General features: G+C 31.8%; 1 protein-coding gene across 1 annotated transcript in view; it reads right to left on the bottom strand.

The window, feature by feature from the left end:
- The window catches only part of LOC135139096 (uncharacterized), a 72,155-nt gene that overhangs the window by 34,114 nt on the left and 14,687 nt on the right, over positions 1-23,354 (bottom strand). The window contains exon 2 of the mRNA XM_064069186.1: positions 16,247-17,213. Within this exon, the coding sequence (XP_063925256.1) occupies positions 16,247-17,188 (942 nt within the window). The 5' untranslated portion in view covers positions 17,189-17,213. The remainder of the gene's footprint in view (positions 1-16,246; positions 17,214-23,354) is intronic.

Below are 23,354 nucleotides of genomic sequence, written 5' to 3'. Positions count from 1 at the left end.
ATCACTTTAATCAGATACTCATAAATTAATCAAAATACAGCCTTCCTTAATAATCATTCCCAAATAGAAACTCCAGTTATCTTAAATTTAAACATCTGCTTAACAAAGCCTTACTACATCACACCGAATACAATATAACTCCATATCAATCCAATAGTTACAACTAATACCCAGACCACCGTTTTCCCACCCTACAAAATCTAAATTAACATTTTGAGAAACTCGTTAAACTTGAATTTGTTCAGTGATCCACGAAATAAATAGTCCTAAATATAGGCTATATTTTTCCTGTCGCTGCCAAGGTCGCACTTTACACCGTCTCAAGAGATTAATGGACATCTAATTTTGCAAACTGCCCAACTATAAAACACAAAGCAACCGCCAAACGCACAAAAGAAGTCATTAAGTTAAACATGTTAACCCGACGCAACAGTTAATTAACTCTTTTGGCGTTTCCGACTCCGAATTCGACCATTTAACATTTCAGCTAACGATTACTAGGCCGCTGCGACACAACAACTCAAGGTCTAAAGGTGTTTCCATCCAGGTCGTGTGTGCTGGAGGCACTGGGTCAGAAGTTTAAGATGCGAAGATGTTATTATCAGTGTCGTTCTACTATGAGAGTATAGCACAAGAAGCAAAATTCGAGATAGTAATGGCTGGTGTTTTGCATGTTTTAAATAAATTTGCGTTAACAAGTTTTTTTGGTTAATTCTTCCGAATTTTTTAAGGTTAAACGTCAGTAATTATAATATAAGAAATAGTTGTCTCTTGACAAAATACATATAGTTATGGTAAGTTAGAACGCCGGTTTCATAAAAATAAACGTGTGAAAATCTGCTTTCCAATTAATTAAATTATCACGTTGAGATCACTGCAGAATTTATGCCAATCATGTCTAAACGATTATTGTGAATAATTAGAAAAGAATGTGAAATTGTGGCGTGTATTCAACAGAGGAAAAGTAATTACAAAGCACGGAAGTGGTTGTTTTCGATCGATGGTACTTTCGACACTGTTTCTTTTGTTGTTGAGTTAATCGATACATGGTGGAAGTTTGTTACTGTTACGTTAATTTTTTTATAATGAGGACCAAAATGAGTATAATGGGTCTAACGGTTAGCACAAGACTCGAGAATTTTGTGGGTGTAAAATATGCGCGTTGAGAATGTTTGTTGCCTGATAGAATTTGCTATTTTTATTTTCAGATTAGATTTTATTGATTAGTTCTACTGAAAGAATTTTATTTTTTTTAAGTAAGTCGATTAAATTCAGGTAACTTAACTTGTGTATTTTTCTAAAATAGTTTTCTTTATATAAAAATATCTTACATATAAAACAGGAGTACGAAAAAGTCTACGATTTTTATAGTCGTCTTTTAATATCAAGAAAATAATTGCATATTTGCAGCTTTTTAAGTAATAAATGTTAATGTCTTATGCGGTTTTATATGCAGTTAAGTCAGCATAAGTGGTCGTATAATAACGTAATGCACAAATTTTACACGCACAGTTAAGTGTTGCGGAAACGTTAGGAAACTGCTTTTTGTCTAAGCTGTTTGCTGCTATCCTAACGATAAACACATAACGTCAATTTTTATTGCATGGAACCTTGCCATTTCTTAATTGTATAATTTTTGGAATATTTATTTAATCACGTTTACCTTCAAAAAAATATATTCAACTAAAAATTAGTTGGGTGGTTTATAAACTGAATTATTTGACAAATGTATTATTATTATACGTTTTTTGAGGTGTGTTAAAAATTAAATATAAAATTCTGTACACGACATTGTTTTTAGCTTATTTATACATTGCACAGTAATTTTAACTATTATAGAACTGTCGTAATTTGGCAGTTCTTTATTTTACTCAACTTTAACTTTTTTATGTTTATACATCTGTCAGTGGTCTTCCGATTCTGTCTGTCTGTCGTTTGTCTGTCGTCTGTGTCGATTTTTACTAGAGAGGTAATCTCCGAAATTACTGGTCGATTGTTGTCAAATTTTGTATGTATATTAGGAATATCATGTAGATGGTAAAACACTAACTAAAATTTGGAAAATCATCCCCACAAAAAATCTGATGTCTGCTCATTCTATTGCGTAATTTACATTATCTAAATTTTATGGAATATGTAATATGCTTCTATAATTGTGGTGTACGAATCTACCTTGATTTTTTCTATTATTAGTATATTTGCTTATTGTTTAATCAGTCATACTCAAATTGCTCGAAAATGTAAGAATACAATAATGTCTCGTCGGCCTATATTTAATCATAATAAAATAATAATAATAATAATAACAGCTCTCCCAAAATTATATTCGTTTTGCCCCAATTCAACTTAATTACTTAATTAAATTAGTCCGTCTCTATGTTTCGAGGGGACAAAATCCATGAAACTTCATTTTCTTTTAACGTAAATGCTTGTTATCGGAACGTGCCAATAGTCGCTATAGTAGAATGTAAAGCGGTTGGTAGGGCACAGTTGATCACTTATCATAACATACTAATAAAGTAAGAATAAGCTAAGACGAAAATATGTATTGCAGAATGACAAAGGACAATACTTGAAGAGGTAGTACTAAACATAAAAAAAATGGTCGAATATCATTTCGAGAACAGTATAACAAACAAAAAGAAAAAAAAAAATTTAGATGCCTCAGTGAAAATCTGAAGGCAGATTCATAAAGAACAAGTATGTTATTTTATAAGATTTACATCCTACTAAATATGAAAAATTTTGAGGGGATGTTATTACATTGGTAGTAGGGATGATTAGACAAATTTTAACTTAGTTTCGTCTAATAAAAATCCGGAGAGACGACAGACATACAGACAAGCAGCAGGAAACGGTAAACCTATTTTTTCGTACTCTAAGAGGTCATTACACACCGAGAAAATATGAAAGTAGTCAGTCGCCGGATGGAGTCGATTACAATACGTCTTTAATTTACGCTCGGAAGGTAAGAAACTACTAGAGTAACACAATTGGACAAAAACAAAAATCAAACCGGATGGTGGAATAAGAAAATACAAGAAATTTAAAAACATGAAAGTATTTCAGAAACAGAAAATTAATAATAAATACGTACCACCCTCCAAAATAAATAAAAGAGAAAAGTTTCCAAGAACACCGTGTACAAAGCAAAACAAAAAAGTTGGGAAGAATTCGGAGAAAGAATAAAGCAAAATAAACACGGTGTTCAGAGGCTTTTCCACAATACACTAAAAACGGCCAAAGAAGATCAGATGCACATAACTAAAAGCAAAAGAGGGTATTTTATTCACAGAATAAGCTGCTAAAATAAGATATTTTGCAAATAACACAACCCTCTACGAAAAGAGAGGGTGAAGGAGCGGGGCTAGTACCTGCTAAGTTAAGAGTGATTTTGAGATACCCTCTAAGAAAAGAGAGGGTGGGAGAGCGGCACTAATATCTACTAAAATAACACCGATAATACCTAGAACCTCAAGGTTGTTTTAAATTTTTCAAAAAAAAAACGGGGTCCCAAAATTAACTCAAAAACAGGTCAGATCAGAATTTTCCAAAAACAGGACACCAAAGTCCCCCAAAACTATTTTAAATAATTTACAGCGCTGGAAAGAATAGACGATGCCGGAGAAGAAAGTACAGAAGACGATAAAGATTACATGGAACGAGGAAAATGCGAAACAAATACGGTATTTAGAAGTAGTAAAAAAATTTGGTCGATGGTTATTTCGACAGAAATTCCTTCCCGCAGTTTTTTGACTTGAATTTTTGAGTTCTTCAGTTTTTCTATTCTTTTATTTCTTTAGGTTTTTGATTTGCAGTTTTTCGATTTTCAATCTTATTAGTTTTCTTTTTTTTGATGTTAAAATTTTTAGATTTTGCAATTTTTCGATTTGGGATTTCACAAATTTTCAATTTTTAATTTTTCAATTTTTCAGTTTTCCATTTCTTCAATTTTTCTATTTCCAATTTTTTGTTTCGGCTTTTCATTTTCTTCATTTTTCAAATTTTCGATTTTTCAATGTTCTAATTGTATTAATTTTTTTTTTTCAATGAGAAAATTTTCAATCTTTGGATTTTTCAATTTTTCGATTTTTCAAATTTTAGGATTTTTTAATTTTTCGATTTTTCAATTTTAACGTTTGACTCGATTTTTCAATTCTTCGTTTCTTCAATTTTTGATTTGTAATTTTCCTAGTTTTCATTCTACGTACATTTGTAATAATTATAGTTTTTAAAATTTCACACTTCTTCAGTTTTACGATTTTAGTATTTTTCCTTTGTCGATTATTGGATCTTAAAACTATTTCCATATATGTCTGTTTTTTCAATTTTTCAATTTTTAATTTTTAAATTTCTCCATATTTAATTTATTAGTTTTTCGATCTTCCAATTTTACTGTTTTTCGACTTTGCAATTTTGACGATTCTATCAGTTTCCAATTTTACAATTTTTGGGTTTTCCAATTTTTCGATTAATTAATTTTTTTCAATTTTTAAGTTTCCCGATTATCAGTTTTTCAATGTTTCAATTTTTAGTTTGGTTTTATAATTTTTGGATTTTGCAATTTTTCGTTTTTTCAGTTTTTCTATTTTTCAATTTTCCAATTTTTCGATTTTTTAACTTCACCAATACCAGTACTGTATTCTCAAACTTTCGCAAATGAAGAGAATGAAGTGAGTCGTTCTTGATTTTAATCAATGCAATAAATTAACTCATTTACTGCTTTTTTAGGCACCCTGTATAAGTAATTCTACAATCTATGAGGGCACTGATAAAGCAGAACTATAGAGTCATAATGTTTTGTATATTTAATAGAGATTTATTTGGCAAAATTTTGAGGTAGCGTCAACAAATTTTTAGAGAGCACAAACGAATAAATTTGGATTAACGATTTACCATGATTACGATAACCTTAAAACGTTTACAAAATTTCAGAACATTCGGTTTTGTAGATGCAAACTTAAATCACAAAATGTTGTTATAAAATTTTAATTTTTTTAAAATCTGGATGTCTAGGGTAAAAACTGAACACGGATTCATAAACCAAATGTGAAGGATAATCTTATTTTATAAAATCGAAATAATATTTATTAATGTAAATTTTGGAGATGATGTCATCTTATTGTTGGTGGGGATGTTTACCTAGATTTTAGTTAGAGTTTTACCATCTACACGATATTCCTAAAACACATATAAAGTTTGACCACAATAGGTCCAGTAGTTTCAAAGATTATTAATTTAATAAAAATTGGGACAGACGGCAGAGAGACAAACAGGCGGAAACGAAAGACCTATATTTTGTAGTCCAAGGATCATGAAACGTTGAGAAAACATAAAAGTAGCCAGTCGTCTAATGGACTCGATTACCGTAGTATTTCCTCAGCTTACACTCAGGAAGAAAAAACTAAAAGATCAGCAGGACATTTATAAAATTCATCAAAAGTGATTTATACAAAACTTCACTCGGGTCTGAAATATGGTTAAACCAACACAGCTTCTTCGAAAAATAATAAAATTTAATTTAACTGTGAGAATTTTATGTACTCCTATTTTTTATGAAAACCTCTACGAAGACGAAAACATAATATTATACATATATATTATACATGACTAACTCTGACTTCCACGGTCGGAATCAATACATGATCGTTTTCCAGTGTAACTTGAGTTTTTGGGCTCAACCTTTCGCACAATTTCGTAAGTGGTATCTTCAGGAGCAGGGTTAAGAATAAGGCAAAAGAGCACGGTAACTCAGTATGTCAACCATACTAGAGGTGAAATCCTGAAGATGCCACTTACGAAAGTGTGCGAAACGTTGAGCACAAAAAGTCAATTAACACGGTTCCAACCCGGAAAACGATCATGTTCTGACTGTTTATATTTATACCAGGGGCGGCTGGTAAAAAATTATCTGGAAATTTGTGTGATAATTATCAAAACTAATTTTTTTATCTCGCTCCACTTGTATAAAATGTATCAAAACTCACATGCATTTACATCTAAAGATGTTGTGTCTTGGATATATGATATGTTATTGCTGATGAAGTGCTGATAAAAGCGGAGGTGGAGACCAAATCATAGCTGATTTAGACGTTTTGTTTACACCGTTGCCATGGAAACCGTGTGTTTAGTCGCGGTATTGGGATCGGGTCCTGTTCCGACAGCCCACCAGCAGTAACTCAATTGCGGGTTTTAATTTTCATTCTGCGCGACTGAAACGTTTGATTTTAAATAAATATAATGAATTCGGTTGAATATTTAATAAAAATTCGTCTTCTGTGTTACGACGGTAAAATTTTAGTGAACAATTTATGGAGAGCCATCCCCGATTTATTAATAAAAAAAGAGTTCATGGCAAAAGGAGACGACTATTACTTCAAAATACACGTAACACGTATGATAAATATTCGTAAATGTGCGGTTGTGAATTTGTTTTGTGTGTCTCCTCAGTAATGAGTTAAAACCATCGCCCTGGGTTAATACTGGTGTGGGTCTACGACACGAAGGTATGTGGAGAAATACTTTTTTTACTTTTATTGAACGTAATAACAATCTGTTTTATATCTTCATATTTAATTCATCAATTCAATTGTGAACCCCCCCATTTCAAAAGGTGACGACCGCCACTGGTTTATACATGGAAAGAATGGGACCACTAAACACGCACTAATCTGGTTGACCAGAATAAGCGGAAGAATTTGACTGATTTTGTCTCCTTAAAACAGAGGCGGCGACTAAAATTATTAATTAAGTTGTAATGGAGAAAGACGTTGTGAACATTATTTTGGGTAAGCAGCTGTTGTAATGACAATTCTTATTTTATTATTATTAAATATAGCCGAACTCAATATTACTGCATTTTCGAATTTTCGAGAAAATGAAAAAGTATGCGAAAAATTATTGATTAAGGGAGTGAAATCGGTAATTGAAGAGAATGATTGGAAGAAAAGAACAGGAATGCAGAGTCACAGATTCTGCTTTTTTGAAATATTATTTAAAAAACATTCTTTCTAATAACCTAATAACCAGCGGAAAAGACTGTATTATTATCAGTGTACATACTTAACTTCGGTTGTTTATGTTTATACATCGAAAGAATGTCACGTAGAAATTTGTTACAAAATTTGACACAATCGGTCCAGCAGCTTCAGAGATTACGTGTCTAATCAAAATGGATACAGACAGACAGACGGAAACGGGAGAGTCCCTTTTTCGTGCTGTGGGGGTCATGAAACGTCGAGAAAACATAAAAGTGGCAATTCGTCCGATGGATTTGATTACTATACTTGTTTAGCTTACGCTAGGGAAGTAAAAAGAACCGTAAAAACAGAATACTGTAGCAGTTATCCACCTGGAAAAAATCTTTGATGAGGCAACAAGAAAAGAAATATGGAAAGATGTGAAGAGAAAAGGAATCAAGAATACAATTAAGACAATGTTAAAAGCAAACTAAAAATAAATGCAGAGATGGCCAAAATAACGACAATAAGGAAAAGAAAACGACACAGGTATAAGTAAAAAAGAAAGCCAAAAATTAAGCCCCACCTATACCCGCCCCGATCTAAATTGTAATGAATATTTCATTCGTTTTCAAGCCGAGGGGAGGAACCTATTATATTTGCGTTTTCTCCTTAATATACATAGTCATCTTTTCATAACAAAAACTTAAAACATGTTTAAAATGGTAAATTTTTGTAGACAAATACGGATTTTGCAGTTACGTTTCGCCCCTCGGTCTGGCAACGAATGAAAAATTCATCATGAGTTTAAGCCCGCCCATACATGCCCCGACCTCAATAGTAAGGTAAGACTGATTTTGGTAAATGAGATATCTTGTAAGAAAAGAACCTTCTCTTTTCGTAGAGGATATCTCATTTGCCAAAATTACATTTATCTTAGCAGGTATTAGCCCCACCCACCCACCCTCTCTTTTATTAGAGGGTATGTTATTTGCCAAAATCAGTCTTATCCTCTTATCCTATCTAGTAACTGCTAAGTTAAAACTGATTTTGGCAGATGACATACCCTTTAAGAAAACAGAGGGTGGGTGGGCGGGGCTAACACTTGCTAAGGTAAGACTGATTTTGGCAGATGACATACCCTTTAAGAAAACAGAGGGTGGGTGGGCGGGGCTAACACTTGCTAAGGTAAGACTGATTTTGGCAGATGACATACCCTTTAAGAAAACAGAGGGTGGGTGGGCTGGGCTAGTAACTGCTAGGATAAAACTGATTTTGGCAAATGACATACTCTCTAAGAAAAGAGAGGGTGGGTGGGTGGGACTATTACCTTCCATGATGAGAGTGATTTTGGCAAATGAGATACCTTCCAAGAAAAGACAGGGTGGGTGGGCGGGGCTAGCATATGGTAAGGTAAGACTGATTTTAGCAAATGAGATACGAGTACCTTGTAAGAAAAGAGAGGGTGGGTGGGCGGGGCTAGTAGGTGCTAAGATTAAAATAATTTTAGCAGGTACTAGTCCCGCCTATCCGCCCTCGATTTTCTTAGAGAGCTCTCATTTGCCAAAATCAGTTTTATCCTAACAAGTACCAGCCCTGTTTACCCACCTTCTCTTTTCTTAGAGGGTATTTCATTTGCCAAAATCAGTCTTACCCTAACAGGCACTTGCCCCGCCCACCCACCCACTCTTTTCTTGGAAGGTAAGTCATTTGCCAAAATCAGTCTTATCCTATCTAGTAGCTGCTAAAATAAAACAGATTTTGGCAAATGACATACTCTCTAAGAAAAAAGAGGGTGGGTGGGCGGGGTTATTAGCTGCTAAAATAACACTGATTTTATTCGTAAAAAATTAAAGGTGGATTTCAGTCACCATGGGTACTAAAAAATCAGAAAGTAAGCCAGAAGTATTTTTTATTATTTTTTAGGACTCCCGAAACCCCTGTACAAAACGTACTGAAGAGTTAATCCACCATTTTCTAGACACCCGGTTTAATTAGTTGTATGACAGCAAATCGCCAGAAAAATCTGTTTGGAAATATTATCATTCGTAACAACAATTACTTTGTTTCCGGTTTCGCAAAATGAGTACAAATTGAGTTTTTTAAGTGAAATTACACCTTTTTAACTTTTGTATATACATATACTTACACATAAAAATATAAGATGACGGACAAGCGACGAAGAAATAAACAAGGGAATATATAAACCAGTAATAATATGTGTGGTGGTTACAAAACAGTATACCGTAACACCTACGGGTCAACTAAGATTTTGATTTTGTAATAACATTAGTAACAATAATAAGAAACACAAAGTAATCGACATCTGACCCCAACAATTAAAACCTAAACATTATGTTCTTGCTTAAAAGGTCAATGTGTGCCAGTACCATTTTTAAGAAATTTTATGAGTGAATAATAGTTTTAATTGATCTTATATTTTGCCTTGTATTAACTTCATACATAATTCATTTTAAAATTGCGTACATTGGAATCCAACACGTTGTGACAGTTTAAGAATACAGTGAAAACATATACAGTGGCATGTATAAATCTATATTCACAAGTTAAAATTTTTTATACAAATACAAACAAAACCAGCTGCTCAAAAAAGTAGCGCTCGTTTTATTTATAACATTGTTGACCCACATTTATTCATTCTTCGCGTCGAAGAGGCAAATTAATTAGTTCTAACTATGAAAAACATTTTTTTCTACCTATCGCGACTCCACACCAACGGATAGTTTTTATACAAAAACTAGGCCACCAATGACTGGAATTATTTCTTATTTTACATATAAATATCGCAAGAACATCATATTTTTCTTCAAACACAAACATTATCTATGTGTGTCACTTGGCTATTCATTTTCTTGAAACAAGGTGATCTTAGCGCCACATTCTTCGTTCAAGAATTTGCTCCCTGTTTGGAAACGGTTCGTAAACAAACGTGAGAAAACTCATTCTAAACTGCGCCAACCTTGTAAATTAATTTGAATAAATATCTCCGTCCTTGAATTCACACTTTTTCATCGCCTCATTTTCATAAAACTTAACAAGCCATTGTTTTATTTGAGTGGAAAACCCGGTAACGATCTTTTATTCCGAATTCTGTTACGCCAAATCCTGGAACCTCTAATTCTGTTGTCCTGAACCCTGTATGTCGCAATTCGTGTGGTGCTAAATCCTTAGTACCGAGTAAAATCTATTGTCTCGAGTTTCAGTGCGAATTTTGGTTCAAATTTACATAAGATATGCTAATAGGATTAAATACTGACATCCAAATGCTTCCGACAGTCAAATCTAATTGAAAAAAATTATTACGAACTTGGCGTTGCCCAACCATTGTTCATCACAATGAATAAGTACTTGCACCGGTGAAACATACATTAGAACTGGAACAATAGAATGTTAATTTATTCAGTGTTGAAATTTCAAAATCTAATTTTGTCTTTACGTTTGTATGGACAATCTGAGACTAGCAGGATTCAATGAACCCGAACTTTTCGGAATAACCACCACAAAACCTAAAACAATTTCTGAACCAAAAAACCAGTAATGACGAAACATTAGGAACATTCGGTACCTTTTTTCTCATAATTAAATAACAAACACAGACTCTACTTGAAACAAGTACGTAAAAACAAAATGACGGAAGTGTATGTCCGTTTCCTATTTCTCTTTCTCTTTCACCACGAAACTCTTTTCCTGTGGGGATAATTAATTATTTCCGATCGTATTGACAGGTGACTAGTGGCAGCTTTTCGGTATCTATTACCACGGGTTTATATAATAGCGTTATTTAATGAACACAGCACACACTAAAAACGTCTTTGTCGGAAACATTATTCGTAGGTAGACGATACAGTAACACCCGGAAGCCAATTAGGTCAAAACAGCACGTGAAAAAGTTAAGAATTTTCTGCGCAAAATGAAACCTTACTTTCCAAATGTATCAGTGTCAAAGGTTAATTGACCTAAAAGTTGGCGAAATTATTTTATTGCCGAAAAGAGTACCACATTTAAATAACAGAAGTAAAAGTTGTCGTAAGGTCTAGGCTGGACTTGACGGACAACGATAATTATAAATTATTTAAACAGTTAAGTGCGTGGCTGACGAAATTTGAAAGGTAGACTGATTGTAAATTACGGAGAACGTCCGTTTACCCTTAAAACTCCTACAGAGAAGAGTTAGAATGTGCTCATTAGCTGCATGATTATTTCTCGTGGCCCGGTAGTATTTTAAAGACGATTTTAGATAAAAATGAAGGCCGGTTTTCCTAATATGATGTTAACAATAATAATAAATTATTCATCACATATTTAATTACAATATTGTGCGAAACTGACAAAACTTGTTAAAACAGATACATATAGCATTTTAGGACGAAATATGATAGACAATATCAATTTACTTAAGTCAATAAGGTGCAGCTACTTATGAGACAAATCAGAATATGGACATTCTAACCTTGATTGATTTGGAAACATTTTTGATATGACGTCATCACAATTTTGGTGGGGATGGTTATATATATTTTGGTTAGCTATTTCTGATAATAAATTCAAACCAGATGCTAAAATTTAGACTACTGGTTTAGTAATTTCTAAAAGAAATTGTGAAGTTTCATCGAAAAAAAAACACTACAGACAACCAAGAATATTCAAATTTTGCGAAAACAAACACATGGGTCTTCAAGATCAATCGTGACTCATTATTTTATGGAACATTTTTTATGATAATCCATACTAAAATAAGGATATCTCTGACCCAACAGAAAAATGTATTCTCAGTACATGCTTAACTTCGACTGTTTCCAACCCGGGTCTTTTACTTACAAAGCGGGCGCTCGATTACCGATTTCAAGAGACCCGCTTGTCGAACTTCGTGTTATATGTATCTAAAGTAGAGGTGGATTCATAGACCACAAGTACAAGAGTACATTATTTTATAAAATTTCATTACCCTTCATTGCGCAAAATGTTAGGTTAACATCATAAAATTGTTGGCGGGGATGATTAGGCAAATAATGGTTAGCGTTTTACCATCTACGTAATATTCCTAATATACAGGGTAAGTCACTAAGCGCGCGATCCTCGATATTTCATTAATTATTAGAGATATAAAAACCTCAAAGACCAAAGTTGTACGACTTTTTGAATACCGTATCTACACTTATTTTCGACTATATACAGAGTGTTTTGTTTTCGAGACATAGCACACAACTTAGTGTTTTTTTAAATAGAATATCCTACTTATTGCTACATATTTTTATTAGCCCTTCCTAGGCTTTATAAGCATATATTATTTTTGAAAGTCCGTTGCAACGTTGCCACGTTATTCCAATTTTTTTGAAGTTATTTACCAATGCAAGGTTAAAAAAAATTGCAATGATTTATTTTATGGTGGGAATATAATTTTACAATTTTCAAATATCGATAGTTCAGTTTTTTCAAATAGAACACCCTGTATTCTTAATATATTTTTTGTTTTTTTTTAATGTAGCAACACTTAACAAAAAAGAAAGAATAAAAACATAATAAGCTCCAGTAAAAACACAGGTGTTCTATTTGAAAAAAACTGAAGTATCGATGTTTAAAAATTGTTATAATTTGGTTGTATTGTAAATTAAAACCCAATTTTATTTATATCACAATAAAGCGGGTATCTTCACTTATCTCGCCACCAAACATTGTAACCTAGATTTTAAAAATAACCCCATTGCGATTTTTTGTGAACCATTACTAAAAAATTTTAAAGAAATTAAAATAACTTGGCAACGTCGCATCACAATTTAGAAAATAAATCATGGTTACAAAGTCTATGAAGAAGTTAATGAAAATGTATAAAAATATAGGTACTTATATAGGATATTCTATTTGAAAAAACCAAGTTGTGACTCTGTATAGTTGAAAATAATTTTAGTATATAGTCCTCAAAGAAGTGGACAATCTTAGTCTTGGAGTTTTCTTATATTCCCAATAATTAATGAGACATCCAAGAGAACGCGGTTAATGACTCATCCTGTATATACAAATTTAACAACAATCGGTCCAGTAGTTTCGGAGATTGGAGATTATCTGTCTAACAAAAATCGACATAAAAACAGAAAATAAACAGGCAGATAGACAGACCGTCGCAAATAGGGACTCATTTTTTCGTACTGTAAGGGTCATGAAACGTCCACAAAATATGAAAATACTCAGTCGCCCGATGGACATTATAATATATACATTTCCATTTGCCACATAGACCGCATATTACGAAGAAATTGGCACTTCGATAAAAAAATTGGTCCAAATTATAGACAATTAGCAAATAACCAACGGAAAAGAGTGTATTATTATCAGTGTACATACTTAACTTCGATTGTTTATGTTTATACATCGAAAGAATGTCACGTAGAAATTTGTTTATTTTGAATGAGTTGTCTCCTCAAAACAGAAGACTAAAATTATTAATTAAGTTTAAATGAAAACCTGGGAATTCTCACATCTTCTAGAAAATGAGGTTCTTAATTTGATCAATAAAAAATTGATCGAAGACTATAAGTATAATTCGACAAATCCAGCTCTATAAAAAAGTTATAAAATTTTATTTTACGATTTTCGTTTTGTGATAACCGCTGTAAAGTAAAAACCAGAGGCAGAAATCATACAGCTTGTCCTTCAGCAGTAGGTAATAGCAATCTGAAGCTCAAGTGTTTATTTATGTTTATGCATTGAAAGAATGTCACGTAGAAATTAGTCTGATTTGAATGAGTTTGTCTTCTCAAAACAGAACTAAACGACAATCGAAAAAATATTGTCAATATTATAATTCTTATTTTATCATTATTAAATAACGACGTGAAAATGGGGTGACTTGTTCTTAATTTGACCAATAAAAAATTTGTGATGACGTCATGAACATGGATAATACTAGTCACAGCACAAAAGAAAAGTAGTCACAGCCACGGAGACGTACAAACAGTGTTGGGAATAAAACGTTATTATACCTTGCAAATGTTTTTGCGAAAATTTGAACTTTTCGCGAAAAAACATGAGAGGGACACCATCTTATTGAAGCCAAATATGTGCATCACACACATCTCCGTTCCAAAACACAATCAATTTTTTTCACAAGTGCCAAATAAATATTTCTAGTAAAATTATTGCTGAAACTTTAGTTTCCAAATATTCTTCTAAGTAATTATATTGTACTATTGCCATCGGACGAATGGCTACTTTCATGTCTTCGTGACCCCTAAAGTACGAAAAAATAGGTCTTCCGTTATTAAATAGATAATCTGTGAAACTGCTGACCCAGTTGTTGTCAAATATCATGTGTGACTTAAGAATATCATGTAGTTGGTAAAAGAATAACTAAAATTTGTCTAATCATCCTCACCAACAATTTCTTGACGACCCCTAATCATTTTGTCCAGTGAAGATAATTTCAGTTGTATTAAATAATATACTCCTGTACTTTTGGTTTATGAATCCGCGTTGATATTTTTATCGCAAATACAATTAGGAATTTTTTAGCCGTTTTCCGAAATTTAGAGATATTTAAAAAAATCCCACCGAACTAAATTTTCCGAAACTCTTGATTTGGCACCATTATCATGTTTAATTTTTAGAATTAGCTATTTCGGAGACTTTTTCAGGATTTTTTGACAACTTTTCAAAAATTACAATTTTTCACCATTTGGAATTTTTTGCCGTTTTTCGAAATTTCAAGACATTAAATAAATTCCATTTTCAAATATTTGCCGTTTCATGACTTCGAGAAATTAAAAAATTCCATTTTCAAACTGAATTTTTGGAGTGTTTTTCGAAATTTCGAGACATCCAATTTCAAATTTTTCTAAAACTTCGATCCGAAAGTATTAATTCTTTGTTTTTAGCTTATCAAAATGTGTTTCCAAAAATTTTTTAGGGTGTTTAGGCAACTTCCAAAATCTCTATTTCACAATACACTTCGTATGAATTTTTCGACGTTTTCGAGATTTCGAAATATTAAAAAATTTCATTTTCAAATCAAATTTTTCACATCTCTTTGAAATCTTGTTATCCCACCTTCCGAGTTATTTAAAAAATTATTGTTTTCAAACCGAATTTCTTGAAAATCTTGTTCGGCGGACTATTAACATTGTTTTTCGAATGAGTTCCTCGGCTCTGCATCTGTAAATTTTTTGAGGCGAATTTTCACAAATGTCAATGTTTAGGCAACTTTTAAAAAAAATCAATTTTTCAAAACCCCTGTGTATGTATTTTTGACCGTTCTTTGAGAGTTCAAGATAATTAAAAAATGTCATTTTCAAATAAAATTTTACCCAAATTTTCTAAAAATCGAAAAATCTCGATATTTAAAAAAAATGACAATTTCATATCTGAAAATCGTGATCTAGTCCCAATTCGGAAATAAAAATAAAGAGCTGTATCTCTGTTTTCTCCGCACAATAACATGAAGATTATCCCAGATTCCATCACATTTTTGAGAAACTTCGCATTGATTATTATTTTCTCGATTGTATAAAAAATATAAAATATAACAACCTTAATCTTTCTACGAAATATCGCTGAATATTTAAGGTTGCAAAATTATTGCAGTTATACAGGCCACTGTTTTTGGATGGGCGGCTGTCACAACTTTAAAAAATTGTTTCATTATTTACAAAGTTTTTATCTTCTTTTATTATTACTTTTGCCTTCGATAAATAAAAAATTAATAACGATATAAATAATTTATTGCAGCCCTGTGTATAGAATACAAATGAGATAAAATAAATTTCCATACTATAAAATCTTTTTTTTCTAATATACTGTCGCACAAATACAGCACTCGTATGCTTAACCTGTCATGTTAATCATAATACAAAATTTATGCTCTTTAAGCCAAGTTAATCTATACAACAATCTTGCAAAAATTAGCAACTTTAATCAATAGGCGTGTCTTCATAACACCTACACTTCCACCTACCACTTTTCAGTAATTTGACATTTGACGTATCTAATACATATCCGTTTTCTCACGCTGAACTATCCGAGTTCATAATCTCATTATACTTGAACATTATAATTCTCGTTGTCCTAGTTAAACAATTACATTCATTTACGCACTGCATAGAAACTTTCAAATGACGAAAATGCCAGAAAAATGCACTTACAACATGGCAACACCTCGTTAACATTGCCACCTCAATCATAATCAGAAATGAAAGTAAATAAGTGCACACAATTCACCAACACTGTCACTTTTACCTTGATTTTTTGTACGCGTTTAAGTTCAAAGTCATACTTACAATCAGCGGTAGATGGTAGAAAAGATAGCAAACTATCAACACCGGATGTATTGTTTCCAGTCCAGTTCTACATTCTTCTTCGCTTTTGACTGGCTGCTGATTAATGCACGGCCGTCTACTATTGGTCGAGCTCACCGTAGTCGAAATATTCGACACGTCGCTATTCCAAACGACATTGTTGTTCTGTCCCTCGTAGTAATGGTGGTCCAAGTGGTGGCCACCCCTCTGGATCGTATAAGTGTCATAATAATTTTTATTTTCATTCCCAAGACCCAAACTCAAATCGCTCAAATCCGAATTAGATTTCTTCAGATAGTCGAACCCGTTTCTTTTAATTTTAAAATGGTTAAAACACGTAGCTATGAACGCGATCACCGAAACACACGCTAAAAACACATTCAAAACGATTATAAAAACGTTGTATTTGATATCAAGATCAAACGGCATGAACTTGCAAGGGTTGGTGTCAAAAACTGTTAGATTTTTGAAATTCGCGCCGCGGTCGTGTTGGGCCAAGATGGCGGCGACCCCCACGCATGCGCACAGTGTGGTCAAACAAAACAAATGGTAAATAACATGAGTGGGTGTCAAAAACTGACGCAAGTGTTGTTGTTTACGGTGTAATTTTACAGAGAAGAGTCCGATGATGGCTAGTGTGCTTAAAGAACTCGCTTGAAAAGTGTGGATGGAGTTGAAAATCCAAATTATGACGCTGCAGTAGTCGACGTCGATAGTGTTTTGGTTTAGCGTAACGAAGAGTGTGTATGCTAGGATGGTGAGGTTCCTGATGATGCTTAAGATTAAGATCGAAACTATGGGTATGTCGTAAGAGCCCCAGGTTTTGCGGTTGCGTTGGAAAATGGCGGTGGTCCAGACGAGGAGAATTGTCACGATGGGGATGGCCACCACCGAAGCGAGTTGTTCATTGGTGTAACGCAGCATTTTCAGGGGGGTGAGAAAGGGGTTCCTGCAACAGAAATAGAAAATTGTATCTAAAGCACTAAAGATATATTTTTCAACAAACTAAAGCTTTTACATGTATGCAACATTTTTGGGTAAAAAAAAAATGTGATCAAGTTATCTTCAGAAATACCACTTCAAAATTGGTGTTTATACAACACATGTTACAAAAAAACTGAATGTTAAAAAAGGTATTAGTTTTAGAATTCTAGGATTGTTAAACTGTTGTTAAACTGTTAACAGCGCATTATAAACACGGAACACCTACATCCAGGGACAGCTGACTTTTTGCTTATTTGCGTGTCGACTTTAATAACAGTAATAATAACAATGATAATGATGTAATTACATTCTAAATCCGAATCCTCTTAAAAATACAAACTGTTTATTACTATCCATCGAAAATTTTTGATTTCCATAAGAATTATGACGTTAGTGGTCGAAGTGTATGGTTTATGAAAATCTCGATCTGGCGTTTCTCTCTGTCATCTGTCGTCTCACCGTTGCTGCTTTTAGAACAACAGCCAGAGTATTTTATGTTTATTCCCAGCAAAAATTTGACGACATGATGTCAAAATCTGGTATTATTTTTGAAATTCTGATAAAACACTAACACCAATTTAATTATTATAGAACATCGATTAAAGTGTATTAAAATCTCCGTCCCCCAGTTGGCATATCTAAAAAATTTACCTTGAAGAATGCGAAATATGCGGATTCATAAACCACAAGTACAGGAGTATATCATTTTGTAAAATTTAAAGAGGATTTACTATGCCAAACTTGCAGGTGATGTTATCTAATTGTTGACAGGGATGATCAGTTAAATTTAAGTTAGCGTTTTACCATCTACACGTTATTCTTCAAATACGAGTACATATAAAATTTGATAATAATAATCGGTCCGGTAGTTTTGGAGAAATATTATTTGATAAAAATCGACAGAGACGACTGACAGATAGACAGACAGACACAAAATCACTATACAATTACAGTGAGCAGCAAAAAAATTGTTACAATGATTCTGATAGCAAAAATGTATTCGTTTTAGGGTGCTATTAAATTTGGGAAAGTTTTTCTTAAAGATAGCGTTCGTTTTCGAGATTTTTTTAAGAAACATTTTTCATTTGTGTTTTTTGGTAATCGAGTGCGTCGACCGACTCTCTACTTTTACGTTTTCTCGGCCTTTCACGACCCTTTGAGTACGAAAAAATAGGTCTCCTGTTTCCATCTTTCTGTCTGTCTGTCTGTCTGTCCGGATTTTTATTAGACAAATAATCTCCGAAACTACTGGCCCAATTGATGTCAAATTTTATAAGTGTATTATGAATATCATGTAGATGGTAAAACGCTAATAAAACTTTATCTAATAATCCCACCGGTAATGTGATGACGTCACTTCAAAATTATACATAGTAAATGGGTTTTAAATTGTATAAAATAACATAGTCCTACACATGTAGTTTATGACTCCGTATTGAATTTTTACCCGAAACGTCCAAGTTTTTGGAAAAAAAATCAAAAATTATAAAACAACATTTTGCAATTTAATTTTGAATCGCAAAACCGAATGCTTAAAAATCATGCAGATTTTTTAAAGTCATGATAAGCATGATAAATTTTTAATTAAAATATATTTGCTTATTCGTTCCAAAAAATTGATGACATCATCTCAAAATTTTGCCGAATAAATCTTATCTAAATGTACAAAATATGATCGGTCTATACTTGTAATTTATCATTGCATTCAAATTTTTTTTTCGAAGTTTCTTTCGATTTTATCATTGTTCGTTTATTCACTATATCAAGTTTTCGATTTCTCAGTTTTCTAATTTTTAAATTTTTCAATTATCCGATTTTCCGAACTGTTTAATCCTCAATATTTCGAATTTACAATATGTCGTCGTTTTTTCCAATTTCTATCGATTTTCAAGCTTCTCAGTTTTAAATTTTACGATTTTTCAATTTTTCATTTTTTCAGTTTTTCAAGTTCTTTCATTTTATATTTTTTCGTTTTTTTCATGCCAGATCGAAGCATTGAAGAAACGAAAGATTGAAACATTAAAAAACTAAAAAACTAAAAAAAATATGAAACGAAAAATTTGAAAAAAGAAAAAACGAATCACATCGCACAGTTGCAAAACCCAAAAATGGTAGGGAGAAATTGAAAAAATCGAATAAATTAAAAAGTTTTTAAAATCCAATACTTTAAAAAATGGAAAAATTCTAAAATCATGAATATGAAAAAGTGAAAAACTCTAAACATTATTATATACATATTTAAAATAGAAACTAGAAGAATTGCAAATCAAAAATTGAAGAAACGAAAAATTGAAAAATCGAAAAACTGACAAATCTAAAATTCCAAAAAAACGAAAAATTAAAAAACCTAAAAGTTGAAATTTCTTAAATACACCATCACTTTAACCTGTTCGATTTTTATTGAATTTTTATGACAGAATAAAATATTTCTCCCTTTCGAGCACAATTGATTTCACTGCGACGTGTTTCGGCCGAAATTTCAGCCTGAAGATGGCCTTATTTTATTTTTCGGCCGAAACACACGTTGCAGTGAAATAAATTGTCCTCGAAAGACAGAACATTTTATTCTTCCATAAAAATTAGAAGATGAAAAATCCAAAAATGGAAAAAATTCATATTGAAAAAAGAAAAATTATAAACTCTGGACATTGAAAAACCGAAGACTTGAAAAAATAAGGAAAATAAAAAATTGAAACGAAAAATTGCAAATCGAACTGAAAAAGTGAAAAACTGAAAAACTAAGAATTAAGAACTTGTGAAATTGTAAATCACAAAATTGCAAAATTTGAAAATTAACATATCCAAAAGTTGGAAAATGACAAATTGAAGATTTGAAAAGTTCAAATCAAAAAAGCTGTCGGAGTATAATTTACGCCACTAGTTTTTACTTTATAGAGGTTATCAGAAAACGAATATCGCAAAATTTTTTTTATCATTTTTCAATGAAGCGGGATTTGTTAGGCTCTACTTCAGGGACAAGGGAAGTTCTGTTCAAATAACTTTCAACCTATTTTTTTAAAGAAGGTGAAAACTTCTCGAGCGCTCTGTCTTGTTTTTTCTTATTGATTGTATCTGTTTATCAACCCCAAAAAATTGATGACGTCATCTCAAAATTTTGCCGAATAAATCCTATCTAAAATGTGCAAAATATGATGAGTCTGTACTTGTAAATTATCATTACATTCATATTTTTTTTCGAAGTTTCGTTCGATTTTATCATTTTTCGTTTATTCAGTTTTTTTAAGTTCTTCCATTTTATACTTTTTCTTTCTTTCATTTTTTATTTTTCAATTTTACAGTCTTGCAATTTTTCCATTTTTTTTATTTGAATAGTTGAAAAATTGAAATAATGAAAAATCGAAAAATTAAATAAATCGAAACATTGAAGAAACACTGAAAAACTAAAAATTGAAAAAAAATTAATGAATCGAAAAATTAAAACTCGAAAAACTCAAAAATTGTATACATTAAAAAGTTTTAAAATCCAACACTTGAAAAATGAAAAAATTCAAAAATCATGAAACTGAAAAAATGAAAATTCTGAAAGTAATTATTACATATGTATTTAAAACAGAAACTATAGAAGAATTGCAAATCAAAAATTGAAAAATTCAAAGAAATCAAATATTAAAACATCTAAAAATTGAAATTGCCTAAATTCACCATCTCTGTTTGACTTTTTATTGAATTTTTAACGAAGAATAAAATATTATTGGTTTCCGAATACAATTTATTTCACTGCGACACGTGTTTCGGCCGAAAAATAAAGTCAGGCCATCTTCAGGCTGGAATTTCGGACCAAACACGTGTCGCAGTGAAATAAATTGTGTCCGAAAGACAGGAATGTTTTATCCTTCCATAAAAATTTGAAGTTGAAAAATCCAAAAATGGAAACATTTCACATTGAAAAAAGAAAAATTATAAAATCTGGTCATTGAAAAACCGGAAATTGAAAAAAATTAGGAAAATAAAAAATCCAAACGAAAAATCAAAAACTGCAAACTCGAGAAAGGTAAATCGAAAAACTGAAGAAATCAAAAAATGGGAAATTGAAGATTTGAAAAATTCAAGTCAAAAAAGCTGTGGGAGTATAACTTACGCTACTATTTTTTACTTTATAGCGGTTATCAGGAAACGAAAATCGTACAATTTTTTTATCATTATTCAATGAAACGGAATTTGTTCGGCTGTACTTCAGCGCCGAGGGAAGTTCTGTGGAAATAACTGTCGACCATTTTTTTTTCTCTACTTATTGTTAACTAACTTTAATTACATTATTTACAATTTCAGTTTCAAAAGATAATGTTAAATAAACGTTTTCATTTGAGAGATTTTTAAAATAATTATCAAGAATCCTTCAGGCACATTTTTTTATTAACTGAAAGTGAAAGAAATTAAAAAAAAATCACTAAAAAATTACATTGCATTAAAAAAAAATAGTCGCTACGCGACGCCATATATGCGTCATATTTGCAATGTACTAAATTAAGCTTTCCCCTTAAAGGTAAAAACAATGGCGTTTACGGAATTTCAATATCTCTATCCGATCTGATGATATAAGACTGCGGAGTTTTAACTGGGACACTCGGTATATCTAAAAAACTAACGCTAACGTGTGTTGAAAATTTACAGGAAGGTTATTGTTATTAGATATCCAAACAAAGTCAAAAACCAAAGTTCTTTAAGGATCATATTCTAAGATTATTTTTAACTATACAGGGAGTTCTACTTTTAAGGCGTTACACACCCTATATATTTTTGAATTGACCTTTCTTAACTTTTACAACCACAGTTTACTTTTGAAAATCCGATGCAATGTTGCCACATTATCCCAATTTTCTTGAAATTTTGTGGTAATGGAAGGATTCACGAAAAAATCGCAGTAGGCTTCTTTTTAAAATTTGTTTTATAATATTTTGTGGAAGTATAAACAAAGATAGGCACTGTGTTGTGGTACTAACTAAATCTAATTTTAATATACAGAGTGGTTATAAAAAATTTAAAGCTTACAGTTTCCAAATATGGGTATTTCAGTTTTTCAAATGAACACCTGTATTTTTTATTGTATCTTACTCTATTTTTTATCCTCATTCTTCTTATAGAGCGACTACTCAGCAAAAAACAGAAAGATATTAAAAAACAAAATTAGCAGTCATAAAATACATGGTGTTCTATTTGAAAAAACTGATACATTTTTATCTCTGTACAAAATATGTAACGCAGATTTTAAAGATAACCCTACTGTGAGTTTTTTGTAAAGCTTTTCAATGCCAAAAAAAATCAAGGAATAGAGTATAATCTTCAAAGAACTGTACAACTCTGGTCTTACACTTTTTTCTATTTCCAATAATTAACGAGAAATGCGTGTTTAGTGACTCACCCTGTATATGTATCTGGTATTGCTGTCAGTATGTTTGTGACAAACAAAATTGTTAATTTTGTTGCCCAGTGTTATCGCAGTTAGGACAAAGAAATACTATGTCACATGTTGAAACACAGACATAACAAACATGATTCACAGAAGGAGTAGAAGAATATGGAGAACTGACATCTGAAGAAATAACAAAAAATACTCAACATATGGTGGAGAAACACCGAACAAAAAATTTGATATACGGTTATTGAATAGAACTTCCCTCGCATCTAAAGTAAATTCGAACAAATGCAACGCAGAAAAAAAAACAGCTACAAATATAATAAATGAATGAGCCAATTCATGTTTCTAGTTTTCCCAGAACAAGTCCATCTAATTTTTCTATTATTTAATGACCTACTGAAATTAGTAGAACAGAGAGATGAGTAATGTTGCGAAGTGTTGCATTACAATTTACAATACATTAAAATTAAAATGTTTGCCCTTACGAAAAATTGCTAAACAAGTATAGTTATTAAAAATAACTACATTTCTTCCACGGTACTGTTAATTAATCTCAATATTTCTTCGGTCTCAAATCGACCCACTGTAAATCGTGATTAACGCAACTCTCACACGTTCTGCGCGAACTTACTTAAGTCATTTTTAATTGACTTATGGCAATTTGTTTTAAGGTTATATAACACGATATTACACTAATAACAATCACGAGTAACGTTTCGTCTAAAAAAA

Source organism: Zophobas morio, unplaced genomic scaffold (assembly GCF_036711695.1).
Source record: "Zophobas morio isolate AGI-343-1 ecotype UQ-CSIRO unplaced genomic scaffold, CSIRO_AGI_Zmor_V1 ptg000030l, whole genome shotgun sequence".
In the NCBI taxonomy this organism is placed as follows: Eukaryota; Metazoa; Arthropoda; class Insecta; order Coleoptera; family Tenebrionidae; genus Zophobas; species Zophobas morio.
This window is presented reverse-complemented; position numbering and strand designations above follow the sequence as displayed.